Below are 21,058 nucleotides of genomic sequence, written 5' to 3'. Positions count from 1 at the left end.
CATTCCGCCTATGGAAGGGGGTCATGCACAAGACCGGCAGCGAATCCAGTGAGTGCAGCATTCCGCCTATGGAAGGGGGTCATGCACATGGCCGGTATCAAATCCAGTGAGTGCAGCGTTTCGCCTATGGAAAGGAATCACGCACATGGCCGGCAGTGAATCCAGTGAAAGTGCAGCGTTCCCCTATGGGAGGGGGTCGTGCACCAGACTAACACCGTATCTGGTGAGAGTGCAGATTCCACCTATGGAAGGAGGACATGCACAAGACCGGCAACGAATCCAGTGAGTGCAGCATTCCGCCTATGGAAGGGGGTTGTGCACATGGCCTGCAGCGAATCCAGTGAGTGCAGCGTTCTCGTGCACATGGCCAACACCGTATTCGGTGAGAGTGCAGTATTCCACCTAAGCGGGGGGTCATGCACCAGGCAAGCCTGCAACCCGAGAGAGTGCAGTATCCCGCCTAGGAAGGGGTTGTCATGCACATGGCAGGCCCATAGCTGGAGGGTGACGAATTCTGCCTACAGAAAAAAAAAGAGAGCGCATGCACTTGGCCAGCGCTGTATCCCGGAGAGGGCAAGAACCACTTAGAAGGGAAACATGCACCAGCCGGGGAGTGCGACACCATGCCGCTCATGGAAGGAGCACGCATACAGGCGGCACTACTGAGATAAGGCTGCAGCGTCCTGCGCAGCGCACAAGAAATCCATTAGTTAACCATTTTATGTATTTCTAAATAAAAAATAAAGAAGTGCCACCATACAGGTGCCCAGCATAGAAGGAAGGGGGTCATGCACATAGAGGGGGGGGGGGCGCGCCAGCCATATAGGCCCATCGGGAGCCGCCGGTACCCGAAGGGTTAACAGCCATCCAACCTGGAAGGGAGGAGGAGGCGGCGCCGCGATCCCCTGGGGGCGGGGAACCTCCAGGCGGGAAGAATTCGCGCCTGGAGAAGTTCCCGCCCCCTCCAACAGAGGCCGGAAGTTTGCGGCCTAGCAGGCCGTGAAGCCGGGGCCTAAATTTTCTGCGGCTCCGGCTGACCGGGGCCGCACAGGAAACCGGAGCGGACTGCCTGTACAAACCGGCCGCGGAAGCCCACCCCGCGGATCGGAAGTCAGGGGCCCGGGTGGAGCGCCGGAATGCGGCCCAGTAGGCCCGAAGCCTGGCCAAAATTTGCGACGGCCGGCCGGAATCGTTGGAGCATCGTGCTCAAGCCAAATGCCGGCCGCGGGAGTCTACCCCGCAGGCCAGAACAGTCGGGGGCCGGGAAGGAGCGCCGGAGTGCGGCCCAGCACGGAGGTGCGACCCAGCAGAAGCACCGGAGGTGCAGCCCAGCAGGCCGGGAAGAAGCGCCGGAGGTGCGGCCAAGCAGGCCGGGAAGTAAAAACTCAAGCAGCACTGCCGTCAGGAAAAGGCCCCTGGCCCAGAGCAGCGCATCGGTAAGGGGATGGGGGGACCCTGAGACCAGGTGCCCGTGCGGATGCGAGCACAGCGTTCCCAGGAGGGACGCTGATAAGTGAAGGGAGGCGATGTGGCTGCCTATTCGCAGCATTCTGTGGCTAGAATGTCCCATGAGGGCCAGAAGGGAGGAGAGGGAGCAGGGAGTAGATTGTCGCCCCGCAGCACCCCAGGGGCCAGCCTAGGTCCAGCAGTGACAGAAGGGTCCAGAGGCCCAGTATGGGGGGTCAGGCACGCAGGAGACCAGGGTGGGGGGTGGGGGACGTAGGGCTGGAGAAGCCACTCTCTCACCATAGTCGTCTTCACCCTCGGTCCATTCCAGCAGGGTCGCCCCTTCAGCTACTGGCACCGTAGTGGCAGGACGCTGGGAGAGGGACTTGGCGTGCGGGCGACCCTTGCGCTGGCGGGATGTAGGGGAGCTGGGCTGCCCTGATCCACCTTGTCTTCTGTGGGGGAGGCAGCAGTGCGGGTGACCGGCACTGGCGCAGCTCAACCCCGGGAGAAACAGAGAGGTCTAGTGCGTCTCTGTTGTCCCTGATGATCTGGAACAAAAAGAAAAGAAAAAAGTAAAATCTAAATTTAAACAAGGAGAAAACAGCCCTGCAGAGCAGGGAGTGTCTTGCCTCCTTGGACACTAAGCAAAAACTGGCAGTCTCTCTCTCCAGGCTGAGGGTATAGCTGATGGAGGAGGGGCTTAACAGTTTTCACTTAGTGTCACGCCTCCTAGGGAGATGAGCTATACCCAAGGTCTTCTGTGTCCCCCAAGGAAATTGGGCGAGAAAAAGTAATCTCTGTACTTTAAAGGGTTTCTGTCACCAGAATTAACCCTATTAAGCTAGCTGACATTAGCGATGTGGTAATGTCAGCTAAACCTAACTAGCCTATTCCTACTTTTAACTATGCCCCCGTTACTCCAGAAATCTAACTTTTATAATATGCTAATTAGCCTCTAGTGCGCCGTTCAGTATTTGGCGCAGGCGCAGTGAGGAAGCTGGCAGCCTGCGAGTGTCTTTCCCTCACCTTGCCTGCGCCAAATGCTGAAAGGCATGAGATTTCACCAGAGCACAGGGCTGGCAGACAAATGCGAGCCTTATGGAGGCTCAAAAGACCTGCCAGGATAGCCAACGGGTTTGACCTCAACTGTAGCACCCAATGTCCATAACCCTCTCAGAGCTTACAGGGTTTTCTTCCAGAACCAGCATCACCCTTACCAATCCCCGCCACATTCACTTGAATAGGACTGAGCTGCAATACTACACACGACCCATTGGCAACTCTGGTCCTGATTCTGGAAGAAAGTGGAGATATGTTTTTACACTCGTGCAACCTCTTTAATGAGTATACCCCAAATCATTAGGCCTTCTCCATCACATATACCAAGGCATTAAAGGACAGGAACAGGTGACTGCACAGTATGGTTTTATGATTACATGTAAATATGAAAACTTGGCCTCCTCAACTATGTTTAGGCAACAGTAGACCATTGGGATGGGGCTCCATGACACTTTGCTAGGTGTAGGTCAACAGTAGTTGGAATCACTGGTGGTCAGAGGGCTGCTGAAGAGAGAATGTTGATATTTTTGCTGTATTCTTGCTCGACATGTCAAGTTGGAATACAGCAACTAAACTTGGAAATCATGGCCATGCTGCCACCAAGTCCACCATAAGGCCACTTCAGCTTACCAGAGCAACCATCTCCTTTAAAGCTAGCTACATCTAAAATTACTTATTTTGAGGTTATACCTGCCAAAGTGTGCCATGTGGCCTACACTAGTTCCACTAAGTACCGTCCTCTATCTTGTGAATTGAAGATGTGATCTCCTAAATGAAACCTCACACTGTGCCCCGAGGAGATCCCGAGTGGCTCTTCCACCTCTGTAGATTTTCATGCTCTGTGATCGCAGCAGCCTCCACCTGCACGTTGTTCTTTTCTCTGAACATAAATGGGAGACAGTTGATTATTACAGGGATTGTCTGTGTAGAGGAGACAAGAGCTACAGGTAGCCTGGAGGTAACTCCATTTGCCTGCGAGAGCACATATTTTGCATACTCGAGAGATCAGTGTCTCGATCCAGCTATGCGCAGCTCTGCAACAACAATATTGACTTATTCAAACAGCGACAAGGATTTTGTTGATTCTGAACTAAGAGCGGCAGAAGTAATCCTTCACCACAGAGAACGTCTCCCATTCTGCTGATCTATGAATATTTAACCTAAAGACTTTCCAAGTTTGCTTAGCAAAGTACTTACAAAAGCATCTTGTGACATCAAGAGGAATAAAGATCAGACATTCCAATGTATGATAGTTTATGTTTCCTTACTGCCCCTCCGTTATCATCTGCAATCATATCATCTGGATTCATAAGGACATCATCAGAGATGCACGTCAGCCAACATTCATCCCTCCCGACCATGCCATATACAGGCCAAGTGTGCAAGTTTATCGTCATTGGGCAGAGGAACTTATGTTCTGGTGGCATGTTGTCAGGTTGCCGGCATACACCCATCCTACTCGAATGGGTATGGCTCTGGCCCAAACATGGAGCAAAAACAAACAAAAAAAAACACACTCTCTAATTTCTTACCAACAGCCCCATATCTTATCAACTGGATTATTAGTAATAAATAATTCATCATATTAAACATTTTTCTTCACCAAATTACACCAGTTTTCCAAATTCGTAGTGATGACTACTTTAAAGGGAACCTGTCACCCAAAAATCGCCTATTAAGCTGTTTACAGTACCTTATAGTGCTGTATAGTCGTTTCCTGATGCACTTTTTGTTAGTTTTGCAGCATGTATGCTCAGTCAGAAATCGATGTTATATTCAGCTGCTGCCCCGTGCTTCAAGTCAGCTGAGGCGAAACGCGCGTCGGGGTTCCTTCCAGCCCTGTGTTCGGTGCTTCCACCCTCCATCATGTCTGTGGGTATGTTCACGTCCCCAGTGGATATCTTTTGTGTGGGAGTTTGATTGTACAGCCTGGTATCCTTGATTTATTGTATATGGGCAGACTGCATCTAGATGTATCTGATGAATGTCATGTGACTTTGTGCTCCATTGTATCATCATTTTTTGCTGTATTTTTTCACACTATAACCTCTCCCTGGGTTGTGCAGTGAGTTGAATATCACAGACACTTGTAGTGGATGTTTACTGACACTCTCTACTGGTGAATCACCTCACTGCACATCACACTGACATGTTTTTCATCTGCTTGGTGGGTGTTTGAGGCACCGACGGGGGGGACTATTGTTTCCAGTCTGTTTTGCTGATTATTCTCCATAGCATATCTGTGTAAAAAATATTTTATGAATTTTGGTGATCCATTGATGATCTAATAAAGTATTTATATTTCTACTGGGCATTCTATGGTTGTTTTTATAGCAGCATTTATAGGTTTAATTGAAGTCACGGGGGCAGCGGCCTCGGCGTCTTACATGGCCCTCTCCCCGCCCCCTGCCTCTGTGACTGACAGCCGAAATCCGATTCCGGGACCGCGCTCAACGGCCGCATGCGCAGTAAAGGGCGGCAGGAGCGCGGTCCCGGCTGCCGCGCGTACTACGCGCCGTCTTACTTTCGCCGCACTGCGCATGCGCCCGACATCCTGTATCAAACGCGCCCGCGCCCAGATGCCGGGCGCGGGCGCGTTTGATACAGGATGTCGGGCGCATGCGCAGTGCGGCGAAAGTAAGACGGCGCGTAGTACGCGCGGCAGCCGGGACCGCGCTCCTGCCGCCCTTTACTGCGCATGCGGCCGTTGAGCGCGGTCCCGGAATCGGATTTCGGCTGTCAGTCACAGAGGCAGGGGGCGGGGAGAGGGCCATGTAAGACGCCGAGGCCGCTGCCCCCGTGACTTCAAGCCTGACTTGAAGCACGGGGCAGCAGCTGAATATAACATCGGTTTCTGATTGAGCATACATGCTGCAAAACTAACAAAAAGTGCATCAGGAAACGACTATACAGCACTATAAGGTACTGTAAACAGCTTAATAGGCGATTTTTGGGTGACAGGTTCCCTTTAAAGAGGTTTTCCAGGTGGAGAATAATTTTTTAAAAACTGGGTCACAAAAGGTTCAAATAGATATAACCCCATTCAGATGCTGCCTTTGTCTCTGCTTCTCTCTACTTCCTGGTTCCACACAGAAAACGGCTGGATATCTGCTCTTCCAATCACCGGCCACAATGGTGACCCGCCTCAGTCAGTGAGTGGCATTTAGAAGCATTTTCTGTCTGTTCCAGTAAGTGGAAACCAGTAGGGTCCGGAGAAGCATTGGAATGGCAGTGGTGGGGAATTGATGAGGTGACTAATGCTTCTATTTTAATCTTTTCTGGCCCATCTTTACCTCCGTGAAAACCCTTTTAATGTCTAGGTTGAGCCATCAAGACTTTCTTGATCTTTGGAAATTTTTGTCAAAATTTTCCTTCTTATCTTTACTTAAGGTGTATAGACCCCATTAGGTTCTTCTAAACCCATTGGTTTTGGCTAATATTTAGAAAAAAAAAATGGCTAAAGGTTTTGGCTAATATTTGGAAAATTACCTCTATGGGTTTTAAGAATCTAAACTTGCCATGGGAAGGCCGGAAATAGACCTTGTTTTACCATAAAACTCACAAAAGCAGTAGATAAACTTCCTTTTTTTATCACTAGGATTTCTGTGCGTTTAGCTGGCAGACAAGAGGCGAGGAGCCAAAGTGATGGCAAACACAGATGGGCATCTCACAGACTTTAATAATGATGTGCGGTGAGACATCAAACGTCTTTAGAACCACTGGTGAACGCCATCCTTCTTATTTCATAAAGAACAATTTCAGGTACTCCCTATTTGAATCAATAATGAAGTACCCCCTACGCAGAGAATGGCCATGTGTTCACGGTGCACATATGCACTAGACTAGCACCGTTTCCCATCAGTGGAGCAGGGTTTGGTCTTGTTGGGGGTTGGTGAAGTTCTGCAGATTCTCCTTCCTTGTGGAGGAGGACAACTGGCCAGAATTCACACGAGAAACTTTTAATGAGAAGTGCTTGGTCTAAAACCTTCTACATCAAAGATACGTTTTCTGTTGAGTGTGACTCAGGTTCTCACAAGTGCTACATCATGTGTGACATCTCACGTTCTCAATAAGCATAGCACAGTTATCCAGAATTTTGCCTCATACTAATATTTTCTTAAGAAAGCTTTCCATCTGATGTAAAGCTGAAGGCACGCTTTAGATAGCTCTAGGTCGAACACTCATTTGTCTTAGCTATTCCTCCCAACAGATAGAGAGGACGTATAAATCTCTGTCCAGCTGGCACCAGATGCACCATGGCTCTTAATATTTATGTGCATAGGTAGGTGTGTGCACCAGAACTAAACTCTGCACCAACAAGGGAGCTGGCATAGGTAGAGTTTATGTGGGCCACCTTGCCCTTCCCTATTTACAACCCATCCACTTTTTGGAAATGGCAGCAAAACCTTCAAAATTTTCTGAAGTGCAGTGTTTGGCAAATGTGGGTCAAAGTCTGTACAGAAAGTGTATATTCATAGGGGTGTGAAATAGGGCACATCAGCCATTCCTAGTAGCTCCCCCCTTCCCTAGTCTCCTGTTGCTTATTTAGTTCAGATTTTTTTATGCCCGCACAGAAGATGCGATCACCCGATATATGAACGTTTTCTCATTTTTTCACATGGGCCAATGCTCTCCCCATCATTGGCAGCGTAAGGCTACTTTCACATCTGCGTTTTTCCTTTCCGGTATTTGAACCCGTCGTAGGATCTCAGTACCGGAGGAAAACGCTTCAGTTTTGTCCCCATTCATTGTCAATGGGGACAAAACTGAAATGAATGGGGTGCACCAGAATGCATTCCGTTCTGTTTTGTTTTGTTCCCAATAGCGGACAGAAAAAAACGCTGAAAGCAGCATGGGGTATGGAGCAAGACAGATCCCGCATGAAACACAATGTTAGGGCTCATGCACACGGCTGTTGCCTGGCCCTGGCCGTATTGTGGCCTTTAAACCCACCTGAATGGGTCCGCAATCCGGGAGATGCGGTGCGGAACAGAGGCACAGATCGGAAGCACTACGGAGTGCTCCCATGGGTTTTCTGTTCGTGCCTCTGCGCCGCAAGAAACTAGTGCGTGCAATACTTTTTTGCGGTGCGGACAGTCAGATGCGGATCGTGGACCCCATTCAAATGAATAGGTCAGCGAACTGACGCAAAACAGAGAAAAAAAAAAAAGAATGCACGCACTGATACAAAATGGCCATGAAAAACTGACTGTGTATCCGTTGTTTACGGCCATCACAAGTCTGTTTTAAGACCAACGTAAGTCTATGAGGTTATTTTCTCCGAAAAAAAATCGTGAAAAAAAGTCCTTTAAAAATGGACCGTGTATCCGTTTAAGTTTTTTTTTTACTGTCATGTGTATGTAGCCTAAATCTGTTTATAGTTTATTACGGGTGGCGACTTAAATCCTACTTCGTCCTTTTACGTCCATGATGGATAGACTGCTGCTTTATACGTCTGTGTGGCGTATCCGCTATAAATTTCCTCAGGAAATGGGAGAGAGCAGTGAGGAGAGCGCATCAGGCACCTGCGTGTCTGTCTCGGACTCTAATCTCATCACCGCGTATCACTCTGCGAGTCACTCCCCATTCTTGCAAGCAGTCGATAGGGAGTGGCTAATGCTTCCTGCCAAGTGAGGCTGAAACTTTGCGAGCAGCATATGGGCTGGAAAACAAGTGCAGCTCGCGTGTAGATGTTTTACCAGCAGCGTGCAACGATCGGCTCCGCGCTGCTCGGAAACTGAGAGGGGGACGCTGAGCTCTCAGGAAACGTAGTCCATTTCCTTCCTATGTGAAACCTAATTTCTCAGCAGAGCCTTCTAGCATGAGGAGCCTTCGACAAGGTAGGAGATCGCTCATAACCCCTCTGTCCTTACAGGAATGTGCGGCATGTCAAAGTGTCTTACTTGTCAATGATCTGGAAGCACCTCGGTGACTCCGGGCGGCGTGCCGCCCCAGGAAGGACCTCCATCTAATGTCATATCTTATTACGCATTGAGTTATATCGTATAGAATGAATGCGCTAGATGCTAAGGGGGATAGAACCCCGTCATTTAAAGGGGTTTTACAGACCGTAATATAGATCAGTCAGATCGGAGGGGGGTCCGACTCCCAGTACTCCCTCTAATCAACTGTTTGAACTGTCGTGACGCTGTCATCCAAGTGACTGTAGTAATAGTCACGGCCACAACCCAGTGTCGGTCCGGTATCGGAGGGGGTGCCAAGAAGTTGGACCCCTACAATCTAACACTAAGGATAGATCATCAATATTACAATCCCGGAAGGTCTCTTTAATTAAAAAGGAGCCAAGCTGCAATACCAAAGGCAGGCTATGGGCAAGGGTGGCGCTGTTTCTGTAACAAAGCAGCCATACTTTTTTCATCTCATACAACTCCTAATGAATGTAGTTTACTAATGGATATGGACGACGTCCAATTATGTTGTAATGTAACAGTTCTGGCAGAATTCTTGTCGCTGTCGTCACCGGTAAGGAAGATTATTATGTGCTAGAAAAATTGCTGACTTATAGAATATTTTTTTTAAATGGACCCAGTAACCTGCATTACTGGGGGATTGTCCAAGTCCTAAAATTCTGATACCATTATTTCTTGATTTCAGTTTAGATAAAAAGATGGACTATGATGTCCTAGGCGAATGGATGATGTCATGGGCGTAACTTTTAATTTTCATACACTAGGTCAGGGATGGCCAACCTGAGGCTCTCCAGCTGTTGCAAAACTACAACTCCCAGCATGCCTAACCTACCTACAGCTATCAGCCTACAGCAGGGCATGGTGGGAGTTGTAGTTTTACAACAGCTGGAGAGCCGCAGGTTGGCCATGCCTGCACTAGGTTGTAGGGACCCCATCTTATTTTGCTCTGGCGCCCTACGAATCAAAGCAAGGCCCCCTGGATAATGTTATATAAACCTGCATTTGGAATTACTTTCATACCCTAAGGCCATAGTTTTATAAAATGGGAGGAATACTGGCTTAGATGGAAGAAACGAAGGAAGAATGTGGAGGGCAAACACATAAGTAGAAAGTTGTCTTATGGTGATGCCAATATACCGTCAATAGCTGATGGCCCAATGCTGGCTCGGCCGATAGCTATTCCCTCCAGACTTCGGCCTCTTGCACACGAGCGTATGGATTTTTCAGTATTTTGCGATCCGCAAAATTTACGGATGACGTCCGTGTGCATTCCGTTTTTTGCGGAACGGAACAGCTGTCCCCTGATAGAACAGTACTATCCTTCTCCATTATGCGGACAATAATAGGACATGTTCTATCTTTGAACGGAAAAACGGAAATAGGGAAACGGAAGGCATACGGAGTACCTTCCATTTCTTTTGCGGATCCATTGAAATGAATGGAAACGGAAACAAAAAACGTTTGTGTGCAAGAGGCCTTCCCCACACCCATGCTTGGATTGGCTGAGCATGCACGTGTGATTAATGGCAGGAGAGGAGACACCATACAGCCAAGGGGGCTTCAATGTCCACCCTATTTGCTCTGTACACAATGGTTTGCCATGTGACCTTAACCAAGGAGAACTCCCTTTAAAAGGGGTTACCCCATTAAGAATATTGCAATCCAGCTCATAATTCAGAATTAGTTTTTTGTATTTATACTTTTTTGCAAATATAATGTTAGTATAGTGCCACCTGCTGTTTCTATTGAATAGCCTTTCTGTGTCCACTTCAGTAATTCCAGTAACTCTGCCTCACGGGCAGAGGACACTGCAGCTTCAGAAGCAGCCGGCTCACCACACCAGGGATCACAGAGCAGAGAGAGAGGAAAGATTGAGGTGGACAGAAGGGGTGCGCTATACTAACATGCGCGGCCACCCTCCATTTATCCCTATGGGACTGCCAAAAATAGGCGAGCGTCACACTCCGCTGTTTTCACAAGTCCCATTGAAATTAATGGGAAGCGAACCGCACAAGTGTGGTCACCACTCTATTCACTTCTTACGGATATAGCCGAGCCAGGGCTCTTGGCCATTTTGGCAGTCCCATACAAATGGATGGAGGGCGGCCACGAATGAGCGGTGTGCTTCCGGCACTTTGCGAGCTCTTCTAAAGGTCCCTTTACATGGGATGACAGAGCATCAGATTGTCGGGAAGGAAGCGTGGGACTCAGCACCTATCAAACATTGCTACCATATCCTGGTGATATGCCCCCAATTGCCAAGATGGGAATACCCCTTTAAGAAGATAGGCAATCATTAAAGGGGTTATCTGAAACTATAAACTGCTCCCCTATGTGCCGGGCCCCTCACTCACACTGAATATACTTACTTCGCTCCCCGCGCCGCTCCTGGTCCCCGCACCGCCTGCTGCTTCTCCCCATGCTCCGATGAAAACATCTGGTGTCGGCGGGGGTAAACAGGGGGACGAGACTCCCTAGCGTCACCTGCGATGCTAGGGAGGCTCGTCCCTGTCCCCGCCTGCCATTGGCTGCTCCCCCCGACACTGGATGTTTTCATCGGCGCACGTGGATCGGCGGTGCGGAGACCAGGATCAGCACGGGGAGCAAGGTAAGTATATTTAGTGTGAGGGGCCCGGCAATGGGGGAGCAGTTTATTGTTTTGGATAACCCCTTTAACCCAGAAAACCCTATAAACAATATTCTTTGTGGGACAACCCCTTTAACAGAATTTCTTTTACATACATATGTTCTGGATATACCACAAAGTAACTTGGCTGCCCGTCTTAATAAATTCGTATGTGCGTCCACAGCAGAACCTGAGGTCAATGATGTTACAGAACATTTTTAGCGCTGCTTTTACTCATGACTTCATGTTCTTTCCTCTTCATAACTTGCATCATTAGCTTTGGCACCATAAAAAATGTACCGGCTGAAGAGCCGAGGAGAGGAGTGGTATGTGGGTCAGCGTTGATTCAGCTGTGTTGAGTTGAGTCCCTGTTCTTCCGAGGGATCGCATGGCACAGGTTTCCAAGTACGCATGAATTATTGAGCGCTGCTGATGCATAATTAAACCTCACGTGGGTATAGTTTTGTCTAAACTGCCTCACAAGTTGGAAATACAAAGAGTTAAACAACATAGATGAACTTCACGTGTTTTACTACATGGGTTTTTTCGTTTAGGTTCTTGCCTAATTGCTCCGTCTTGGACAACACGTGGTTCTTGAATGTCTAGGGCAGGGATCAGCAACCTCCGGCACTCCAGCTGTTCTGAAACTACAACTCCCAGACTCCTCCTTTCACTTCTATGGGAAGTGGCACAATAGAAAACGGATCCGTCTCCTATTGACTTTCAATGGAGTTCATGACGGATCCGTCTTGGCTATGTTACAGATAATACAAACGGATCCGTTCATGACGGATGCATGCAGTTGTATTATTGTAATGGATCAGATTTTGCAGATCCATGACGGATTCGCCAAAAACGAGAGAGTGTGAAAGTAGCCTAAACCAGTCGTAGAAAACTATGAATGAAACGGACCTGCTGGCTCGTCCCCTTCCACCCACCCACAATTTTAGACCTGGCATGAGCGCACTGAAGTCGCACATAGTTGCGCCGTCATCTGTGCCCGAAATCCTTCTAATTTAGGCACATTTCAGTATAATAAATGACCACCATAGTTCCCTAATGCAAGAATTAAAAAAACTTTGTCTCTGCTACTGAAAACCATGCATCACCTGATAAGGGTTATCCTCCAAATGACCGAGATTCTCAACCTTACTTTTCTTGTAGAACATCAGCTCATGCACGCGATCAGAGCCTGTTTTACGGTCTGCAAAAAACGGATGCGGACAGCACACAGAGGTGGTAGTGCTTGGACAATTTTAGAAAAAGCTCCGGCATCTCTGGTGGCCGGGACCATGAGAGCTCACGTAGGCTAGTGCTTTTTCTTATAGTGTCCAAGCACGACCACCTCTGCTGGATTGCAGGGTGGTCGTAACCATAGAAACAAGCAATGTATAATGTGATGGAAAAATTAATCTAGCCAGCAAAGGAGGCAACATGGAGAATCACAATACATTAATAAGCCCCTTGAATTAAAGGGATTCTGTCACCAGTTTTTGACCCCCACATTCAAAAATATGGTTATGTGCATGGAGCCCTTGTGATTCCTAATGTGGTCTTATAAGCTAAATCTGTAGGCTCATTTAGTGTAAAAAACGTTTTATCTAACCTGTCATTCATCAGATTAAGGTGCCCAGGAGGATGCTCATGTCTCCAAGATGCCGCCCGCCGCCGCCGTTCGTGCCCAGCTCCTCCTTTGCTGTCATCAGCGATGTGCCCAGCTCCTCCTTTGCTGTCATCAGCGCCGCCTTAGAATCCTTTTCAACGCCTCCGGCTCTCCCTCACTCCCCCCTCCTCCTTCTCTAACATCCCGCGCGTGCGCACAGGCCTGTGCCTGATGCGCCCGTGCGGACTTCTCCGTTCAGCTTCATTGAGCGAAGTGCGCATGCGCCGGCACTTCGCTCAACCTCCCGATGACCTGAAGGCTGGCGGCAGTGTTCAGGTCATCGGGAGGTTGAGCGAAGTGCCGGCGCATGTGCACTTCGCTCAATGAAGCTGAACGGAGAAGTCAGCACGGGCGCATCAGGCACAGGCCTGTGCGCACGCGCGGGATGTTAGAGAAGGAGGAGGGGGGAGTGAGGGAGAGCCGGAGGCGTTGAAAAGGATTCTAAGGCGGCGCTGATGACAGCAAAGGAGGAGCTGGGCACATCGCTGATGACAGCAAAGGAGGAGCTGGGCACGAACGGCGGCGGCGGGCGGCATCTTGGAGACATGAGCATCCTCCTGGGCACCTTAATCTGATGAATGACAGGTTAGATAAAACGTTTTTTACACTAAATGAGCCTACAGATTTAGCTTATAAGACCACATTAGGAATCACAAGGGCTCCATGCACATAACCATATTTTTGAATGTGGGGGTCAAAAACTGGTGACAGAATCCCTTTAACTTTCTTTACATAATAAATGCTATTTGGTGAAGCAAGACAACCCCTTTAAGGTGGAGGGAAAGTTAATAAGGGGGGGGAGCCTCCTTTTTTATTCTATCAACCAGTATGAACAGCGCCTCTTGCTCTGGAGGACCCACCACATCCATGCAATAAGCAAACAGCCTATTGATTTCAATGGGAAACTATGCAATGCTTCATTTCTTCCTGTGGTGGCGCTGCAGAGAAATTGTGAACCACTTGCATCTATGGCAGTTTTCTAGCAGATCGCAGCGATCATGTTATCAATACAAGCTCCAAATATACGAGATCAAGGCGCTGTTATTTTCAGTGCTGCGACTAAAACCCCTAAGTGATGATTTCCCTTTAAAATGAATAGGCTTAGTCCAGTGCGTACTACTCTTTAGAGTGATTATCGAGCTGTTTTTCCCTGTAATTAGAATTAATGACTAATAACGGTGAATCATCTTCGCCAGCAGACGAATTTGCACAATTAAAGCTGCCATTTTATGTGAACAACAGGAAAAGGTCCGTAATGGGGTGAGGCGAGTTCACGGCTGGCGAGAACCTGGTTTGCATATCACACAGGATGAGATTTGAGAATGCGCGAATTGTTCCCCCGGCTTACTGAAAGAGTTTTATTAACCTGTCGTCATTGTTTTCTTCTCCCTCGCAGCTCAGCTGGTGACCAGCTAAGAAGCCACTGACCTGTATCACTATGTGGAGTTGTGAAGATTTTAATTACACCGACAACAACCAAGACCAGCGTTTGTGCCATGATTTCCACCTTGTTCTCTTCATCTTCTCCATCTTCTACCTCATCGTCTGTTTCCCAACCAGTCTCTGCTACAATGTGCAGCTTGTGCTCGTTAACTTATATAACAAGGCGACTATGACCATGCCAGATGTCTATTTCGTGAACATGGCCATCGCTGGACTGATCATCAATGCCGTGGCTCCGGTCTACCTTCTAGGGCCTGAGTACACCAAGTGGTCACTGTGGAGCTTCGGGAACGAGGTTTACATCACTTTACTGATTCTTTTTAACGTGTCGTCTTTGGTGATCATGTACTCGACGACTTTGCTCAGCTTGGATTACTACATAGAGTGTGCCCTGCCAAGGACATATATGTCAAGTGTCTACAACACGAAGCACGTGTGTGGGTTCATTTGGGGTGGAGCGGTGCTGACTAGCTTCTCTTCGCTCCTCTTCTACATCTGCAATCATGTCTCTACCAAAATCATTGAGTGTTCAAAAATGCAGAATCGAGAGGCAGCTGATGCCATCATGGTGCTCATTGGGTATGTGGTGCCAGTTCTTGCAGTACTTTACGCTATGGTGCTCATCTTGCAGATGCGGAAAGAAACAACTCCCCTAGACCAGGACTCGGGTAGACTGGACCCTTCAGTCCACCGCCTGTTAATTGTCACTGTCTGCACACAGTTTATTTTATGGACGCCATATTACGCCACCCTCATGGTAAACACTTTTACAGACGTTCGCGTGAAGTCCACTGACCATCGTTTCATGAGGACATTTCACTTCATTGAAGGACTCGCCAGCTTCTTGGCCTTTTCAAGCAGCGTCGTCATACCTCTATTACACAGGCATATTAACAAAAACTTTCACAACAAGTTACAGAGGTTGCTTAAAAAACTGCACTGTGGGAGTCAGGGGCTGCCCGCATGAGCGCACGGTAGTCCAGCAGGTGATGACTTAAGACATAAGCTCCAGATGGTATTACGGTTATGCGGTCCTCCACCAGTATGTCCTTGTAAATGAGTGGATCAAGGGTGGAATTGTTTTAGCTTTGAGCCTTGGCATGACCACACAGCACATATCCTAATTCATGTACGGATTATCTTAATTTGTTTAATCCTAATTATGAAAACTGGTTATATACTGGCATGTTTAAAAAAAAGTGCTTGAAGCTTATATTATATATGGTGGAAAGGGGGACCGAGAAGTAGAACGAGGGCTGTAGCCTAAGAGGTGCCAACAAGTTGTGCTCAACATAGTCTAGGCCTGTGTAGACTATCTACATATTCGAGAACGGACCTGCCAACCAGACATTTCTTTGCAAAGTTTTATTGGCAAAGACGGAAGGAAGGAAGGAAGGACGGACATCTTACGGCTGGACGTTCTCCACGATTAACTGCAAAGCACTTTGATACTGTAGAAAAGTATTATATTCTCATTAACACAGTGTGAAGTTGTCTCCTTGTAATGGATGCAACAAGCTATCTATAGTTTGACTACTAAGTGAAGAAAGTGAGCGGTTGCCAAGTAGTTGTAACTTTAACCAGATGAGAGTTTAACTAAACGAGGATCCATAATAAATCATGTTGATGAAGGAAAAGTAAATGGCTCAGAATTGAAATGTTCTTCATGTATCGGGGACCTGGCACGCAGACTTCTCCCCATCACTCACCGAGGTCCGCTATGTCTACATTTCATCTATAGGAGCCGACATACAAATTACACTTCATTCCCCGGCCCTGTTGTTGCCAGATAACGCTATCATGGGTCCAAGCCACATGATTATTCTACATTCCTGATAGAATTCTTGCCTAGCAGTAAATGCCACATGCTTGGCAGCTAAAAAAAATAAAGTGCAAAAAGATTTTAAAAGGTAAAAGTCGAGACTTACACGAAAAGGCTGCTAACCACGATATAAATGTATAAGTACAAATAAACTGCTATCACTACACATACAGAATTATTGTCTTGCATTTTGTGATCCCCCAAAAAATACGGATGACGTTTGTGTTGCATTCAATTTTTTGGCGCATAGCCCTTGTAACCATGCCTATTCTTGTCCGCGAAACGGACAAGAATAGGACATGTTCTATCTTTTTTGCCGTTCTGCGGAACGGACGTACGGATGTGGTGTGCTGTCTGAATTTTTTGAGCCCCTACTGAAATGAATGGGTACGCATCCGACCTTCTAAAAATGTAGAGGGAATGCGGAGCAAAAATACGGTCATGGCACCTTAGGCCTCAGGCATCCGACTGTATTTTTCATCTGTGTCCTGATCAGTTTTTCAAACTGATGCTGGGCGCTGACCTTGGCTGATAGACAGCATGGCTGGAAACCTTAGAAATAAGGTTCAATACAAAATAAAAGTCTTAAAAACTTTCTAGTTTGCAGTGTTTTCCGGTTTTCTGAATGCGTGTAGCCAGGTAAAGAATGGACGTTTCATTCTGATTGCTATGGCTACGTCCATGGACATGTATATAGGTGCTCATGCAAATACACTGGGGCGACTTTCGCATCAGTTTTTTTGCATTAAAAAGTGGCAAATTTTGACATAATGAAGATGAAGGGATAACGGAGGCAGCGGTCAGATCAGTGTGTCTGTCAGGGTCTTCTCAAAAGACACCGCTGAGGAGCAGATTAAGAAAGGTCCTTGGAAGACTATGCCCTGCCGTGGTTAGGTTCACCTCTGCCGCAAAATTATGGTTTTCAGTTCTGGCCTTTGGAATCGCAGGCATTTGCCGGACACTGCCGGAGCCCGGCGGTTCCTATGGTTTCCGGCAGGGATGCCAGCAATTTGTGCCACAGATGTGAACCTAGCCTAAAGAATATCGTGACCGGATATTGTAAAATTTCATACTACACTAGAAGGTCATTGCCTGAGAGTGAAATAATGGAGATTACAGCCTAAGATAACCCAAATTTATTAGGAGGGGTGAAACAAAATGGAAGGAAAACTACGAATAAAAATAAAATAAAAATTAAAATACAGATATTTACATGTTCCCGGAAGTAGTCACGGCCACGAAAAACTGTGGGGCAGATTTAAAAAAAAAAAAACATCCAAAAAGAAAACTGTCTTCGCTGCCCATAGGTGCACCCTAAAACTAGTGAATGTCTCTGTTTTTTTCACTGACCCAAGTTCATTCAAAATCACTAATGTGTGAATAAGCGTCAGTGATTTCCATCAGCTAAGCCTCATTCGGTGCTCCCATCATAGTCTATGGGTGATAACCACGGATGCCATCCGTGTTTCATGGCTCATTAGGAAGCTGCACAGTGTCCGTGAAACACAGATGACACACGGACCCAACGCGGATTCTTTACTCAGATTTTCACGGAGGCATCACTGACCACCTTTTCAAGGATTTGAGCACGGACACGGACGTGTGAATGAGGCTTAATTGTGAGCCAAAACCAAGTGCTGGTCAAAAACACAGAACAGGTGCAGATCTTTTCCTTATACCTTATGTGTGCGGAGACTCCACTCCTGGTTTTGGCTCACAATCACTGATCAAACACTGACTGCCTAAACATATTAGGACCAATGGGTCTGTGTGTTGTCCGAGAAATCCATGATTCACTGACGTGTGAAAGAGGCCTAAAGTGAAGATGATAAAACGAAGGGCCCAAGCGGTAGCGCCCCCCTCCTGTCACCTGTAAGGCAAACCTAGGTATGCGTGTGCGGCTCCTATTTCACGTATCTCAGACCTTACATAAGGCCCCATTCCCATTACCGTATTTTTGCTCAGCTTCTGATCTGCAGACCCATTAAATTCAACGGGACAGCAAAAAAGGCGGACAGCACAACGTGTGCTGTCCACATCAGTATTTCCACCCGCGTCCCCGCAAAAAAAAAGATAAAACATGTCCTATTCTTGTCCGTTTTACGGACAAGAATGGGCATTGTTACAATGGGTCTGCAAAAAAATAAAAAATGGATGCAACATGGACGTCATCTGTATTTCTTGCAGCTCTGCATTTTGCGGACCTCAAAATACATAGGGTTGTGTGAGATGCACATGGACTGCATCCGTATTTTTCGGATGTGAGATTTGAGGACCACAAAACAGAGAAGGTCGTGTGCAGGAGGCCTAATACTGTTTGTACCTGAACACTCTCCGGCCTACTAGACTCTGCTACCTCAAACGTCCATCCCCTCGAGGCTTAGGACTCCACAGCAAAACAAAAAAAAATCAACAAAAAAACATCAGGGTCATTAAATTGAATTTTAGAGATGAAATACGACCCGATCTATGGATTTATTTTGTTTACCAAAGATGACAATGGATCCAATAAAGAGCGAAAAGGCATTACTAATAGTGTTTTTACTGTATTTTTATCATTTCTTTCTCACTAATGTATCTGTATAGAAAAGCTAAACTGTGTCTAATCCTGGGAAATACTAATTCCCACCTACTGATGTATAAGGATAGTTTCAGATGAGCGTGCCTCCGTGTGGGGGGCGTGATTTCCCGTTATGGACGCTGCTCCTTTCCCAGGACTGCGCGGCATTAGGGCCCATGCACATGGCCGTTGCCCGTATTGTGGCCGGCAAACAGCAGGTCCGCGATATACGGGCACCGGCTTTGTACACGCCGTATCACAGATTGAATGGATCTGCAATCTGGGAGATACAGTGCGGAACGGAGGCACGGATCGGAAACCCACGAAAGCACTACGGAGTGCTTCCATGTGTTTTCTGTCCGTGCCTCCGCACCGCAAAAAAGCGGTGCATGCACTACTTTTTTGCAGTGCGGACCCCATTCAAGTAAATGGATCCTGCGTCCACATATAATGGCCCTACGGTCGGTGCCCGGTACATTGTGGACCGCAATTTGCAGCACGGGCCCGGGTGCATGAGCCCTTATAATGATTTATAATGCTGTGTGTCTCTGTCCGACCTTGCATCTACTGAATAATACTGAGAGCATTATGTCAGTACAGTAGGCGCAAGGTCGGACAGAGACACACAGCATTATAAATCATTGCACTGCTGTGCGGTCCTGTGAAAGGAGCAGCGTCCATAACGGGAAATCACGCCCCCACACGCTAGTCTAAGTTTACCCTAAACCAAGCTGTTTCTGGCATGGCAAATATGCCGAGTGGAGTATTGTATGTGACGAATGTCCTTAGCATGTCCCTGCTATGTACAACCCACGGCTCTGGCTCCGAAGACGTGGCATTATATCTCCCAACGTGATGTATTATGATGTCAACCCAATTAAAATATTGTTTCTGAGCGTCTGTAGTGACTGCATTAATTGTGTCTGAAGGACTACTCTCTCCATGGAAAGAAGATCAATACCGGAAAACACAAGAGGGAATTAAAGGGAAGGTGATGGAAGACAGCATAACCAGACAGTGACAGCCATACAGCAAGTAATCACAGTACATTAAAGGGATCTGTCACCAGGAAATTCACTGATAAGCCGGGTGCAATGCCTTGTAGCGCTAGCTCAGCTGAAGGTAATGACCCCTTTCTTGTAGACTGTAAGCTCTTGCGGGCAGGGTCCGCCACCCCTTTGTTCCAGTCTGTTATTAGTTTCTTGCTTATTCTATTTTTATATTATATATGTGTAACCCCCTCCTGATGTACAGCGGAATAGAATTAATGGCACTTTTAAATAGATTAAAAAAAAATATATATACTTTAAATCCATATGCAAATGAGCAGTTAGGTGCACTGAGGGCGGGACCAAGCCACTCTGTGCACCCTTGCTCCTCCTGCTTCCTCTGCCATCCCCTCCCTCTCTTTATGGATGAACAGGACCAGGTTTCTGCATAGTCATCTCGCCTGAACAGGTTAATCAAGGAGGGGGAGGGGCTAGCAGAGGAATCAGGAGGAGCAAGGGTGCACAGAGTGGCCTGGGCCCGCCCTCAGTGCACTTAACTGCTAATTTGCAAATGGATTAAAAGAACTTTTACTCCAGAATGAAGCGACGGAAAGAGGTCATGACATTCAGCTGAGCTAACCCTACAAGGCATTGTGCCTGGTTTAAAGGTGAATTTCCAGCGAACAGATCCCTTTAATGAGATTGTCTGGTTTAGAAAACCTTTTCATATACCCAATTAGGGAATTCGGAGTTAACAGATGGAGCCCAGCATCCAAGAACCTTAGAGCGGAACTATTGATGACCTATCTTTAGGATAGGTTGTCAGTATCAGATCGGTCCGACTCCCCCGCCGATCGGCTGTATGAGGAGACGGCGCACGTAGTGCGAATGTGTCGTCTCCCGTCCTGCTGCTGCTATGTCTATGGCAAAACAGCAGCAAAGTATAAGAGACGGGAGATGGACATGCACACTGCGCATGCCGTCTCCTCATACAGCTGATCGGCGGGGGAGCCGGGTGTCGGACCCCCGCCGATCTGGTCATCAATATAGGTCATCAATATTAAAAGCCCAGAGAACCCCTTTAAAGAGGAACTGTCCCCTCTCCTGACACGTCTTGTTTGGTAACTACTTGCATTCCCCGTGTAATAACTATTCTGCAACATTTATTTTTAATGTCTCTATGATGTGCCATTCCTTTATTATTCCTGCTAGAAATTTACAAATGAATGACCAGCAGTGTGCAATGAAGGTCCTGCTGGGTGTTACCAGTCTGACAATATCCAATCAGTGCTGCCAGTACCAGACTGTGCAGGGACACACCCAAACCCCCCAAACTGGTAACACTCAGCTGAACCTTCAGTGCAAACTGTTACCAATTCATTCATACATTCTAGCAGGAATAATAGAGTAATACCACAACATAGAGTCATAAGAATAGATGCTCCAGACGTGTTATTACATGGGGAATGCAAGTACCGTAGTTACTAAGACAGACATGTCAGGAGAGGAGACTCTGA

General features: G+C 47.3%; 2 protein-coding genes across 5 annotated transcripts in view; one reads left to right on the top strand and one right to left on the bottom strand.

Moving 5' to 3' along the window:
• GPR146 (G protein-coupled receptor 146) overlaps window positions 1-19,452 on the top strand; it is a 58,052-nt gene extending 38,600 nt beyond the window's left edge. For 2 of the 4 annotated variants that reach the window (XM_044303944.1, XM_044303946.1), the window contains exon 2: window positions 14,124-19,452. In XM_044303944.1, the coding sequence (XP_044159879.1) occupies window positions 14,166-15,137 (972 nt within the window). In that variant the 5' untranslated portion in view covers window positions 14,124-14,165 and the 3' untranslated portion in view covers window positions 15,138-19,452. Of the gene's footprint in view, window positions 1-6,129; window positions 6,271-8,123; window positions 8,349-14,123 lie in introns of those variants that run through there. The other 2 variants (XM_044303947.1, XM_044303945.1) reach the window with 2 other exon arrangements.
• The window catches only part of C8H7orf50 (chromosome 8 C7orf50 homolog), a 237,390-nt gene that overhangs the window by 94,379 nt on the left and 121,953 nt on the right, over window positions 1-21,058 (bottom strand). The window lies entirely within an intron of this gene.

The sequence above is a fragment of the Bufo gargarizans genome, chromosome 8, assembly GCF_014858855.1.
Source record: "Bufo gargarizans isolate SCDJY-AF-19 chromosome 8, ASM1485885v1, whole genome shotgun sequence".
Classification (NCBI taxonomy): Eukaryota; Metazoa; Chordata; class Amphibia; order Anura; family Bufonidae; genus Bufo; species Bufo gargarizans.
Note: the sequence above shows the minus strand (reverse complement) of the source record. Positions and strands in the feature narration are given on the sequence as shown.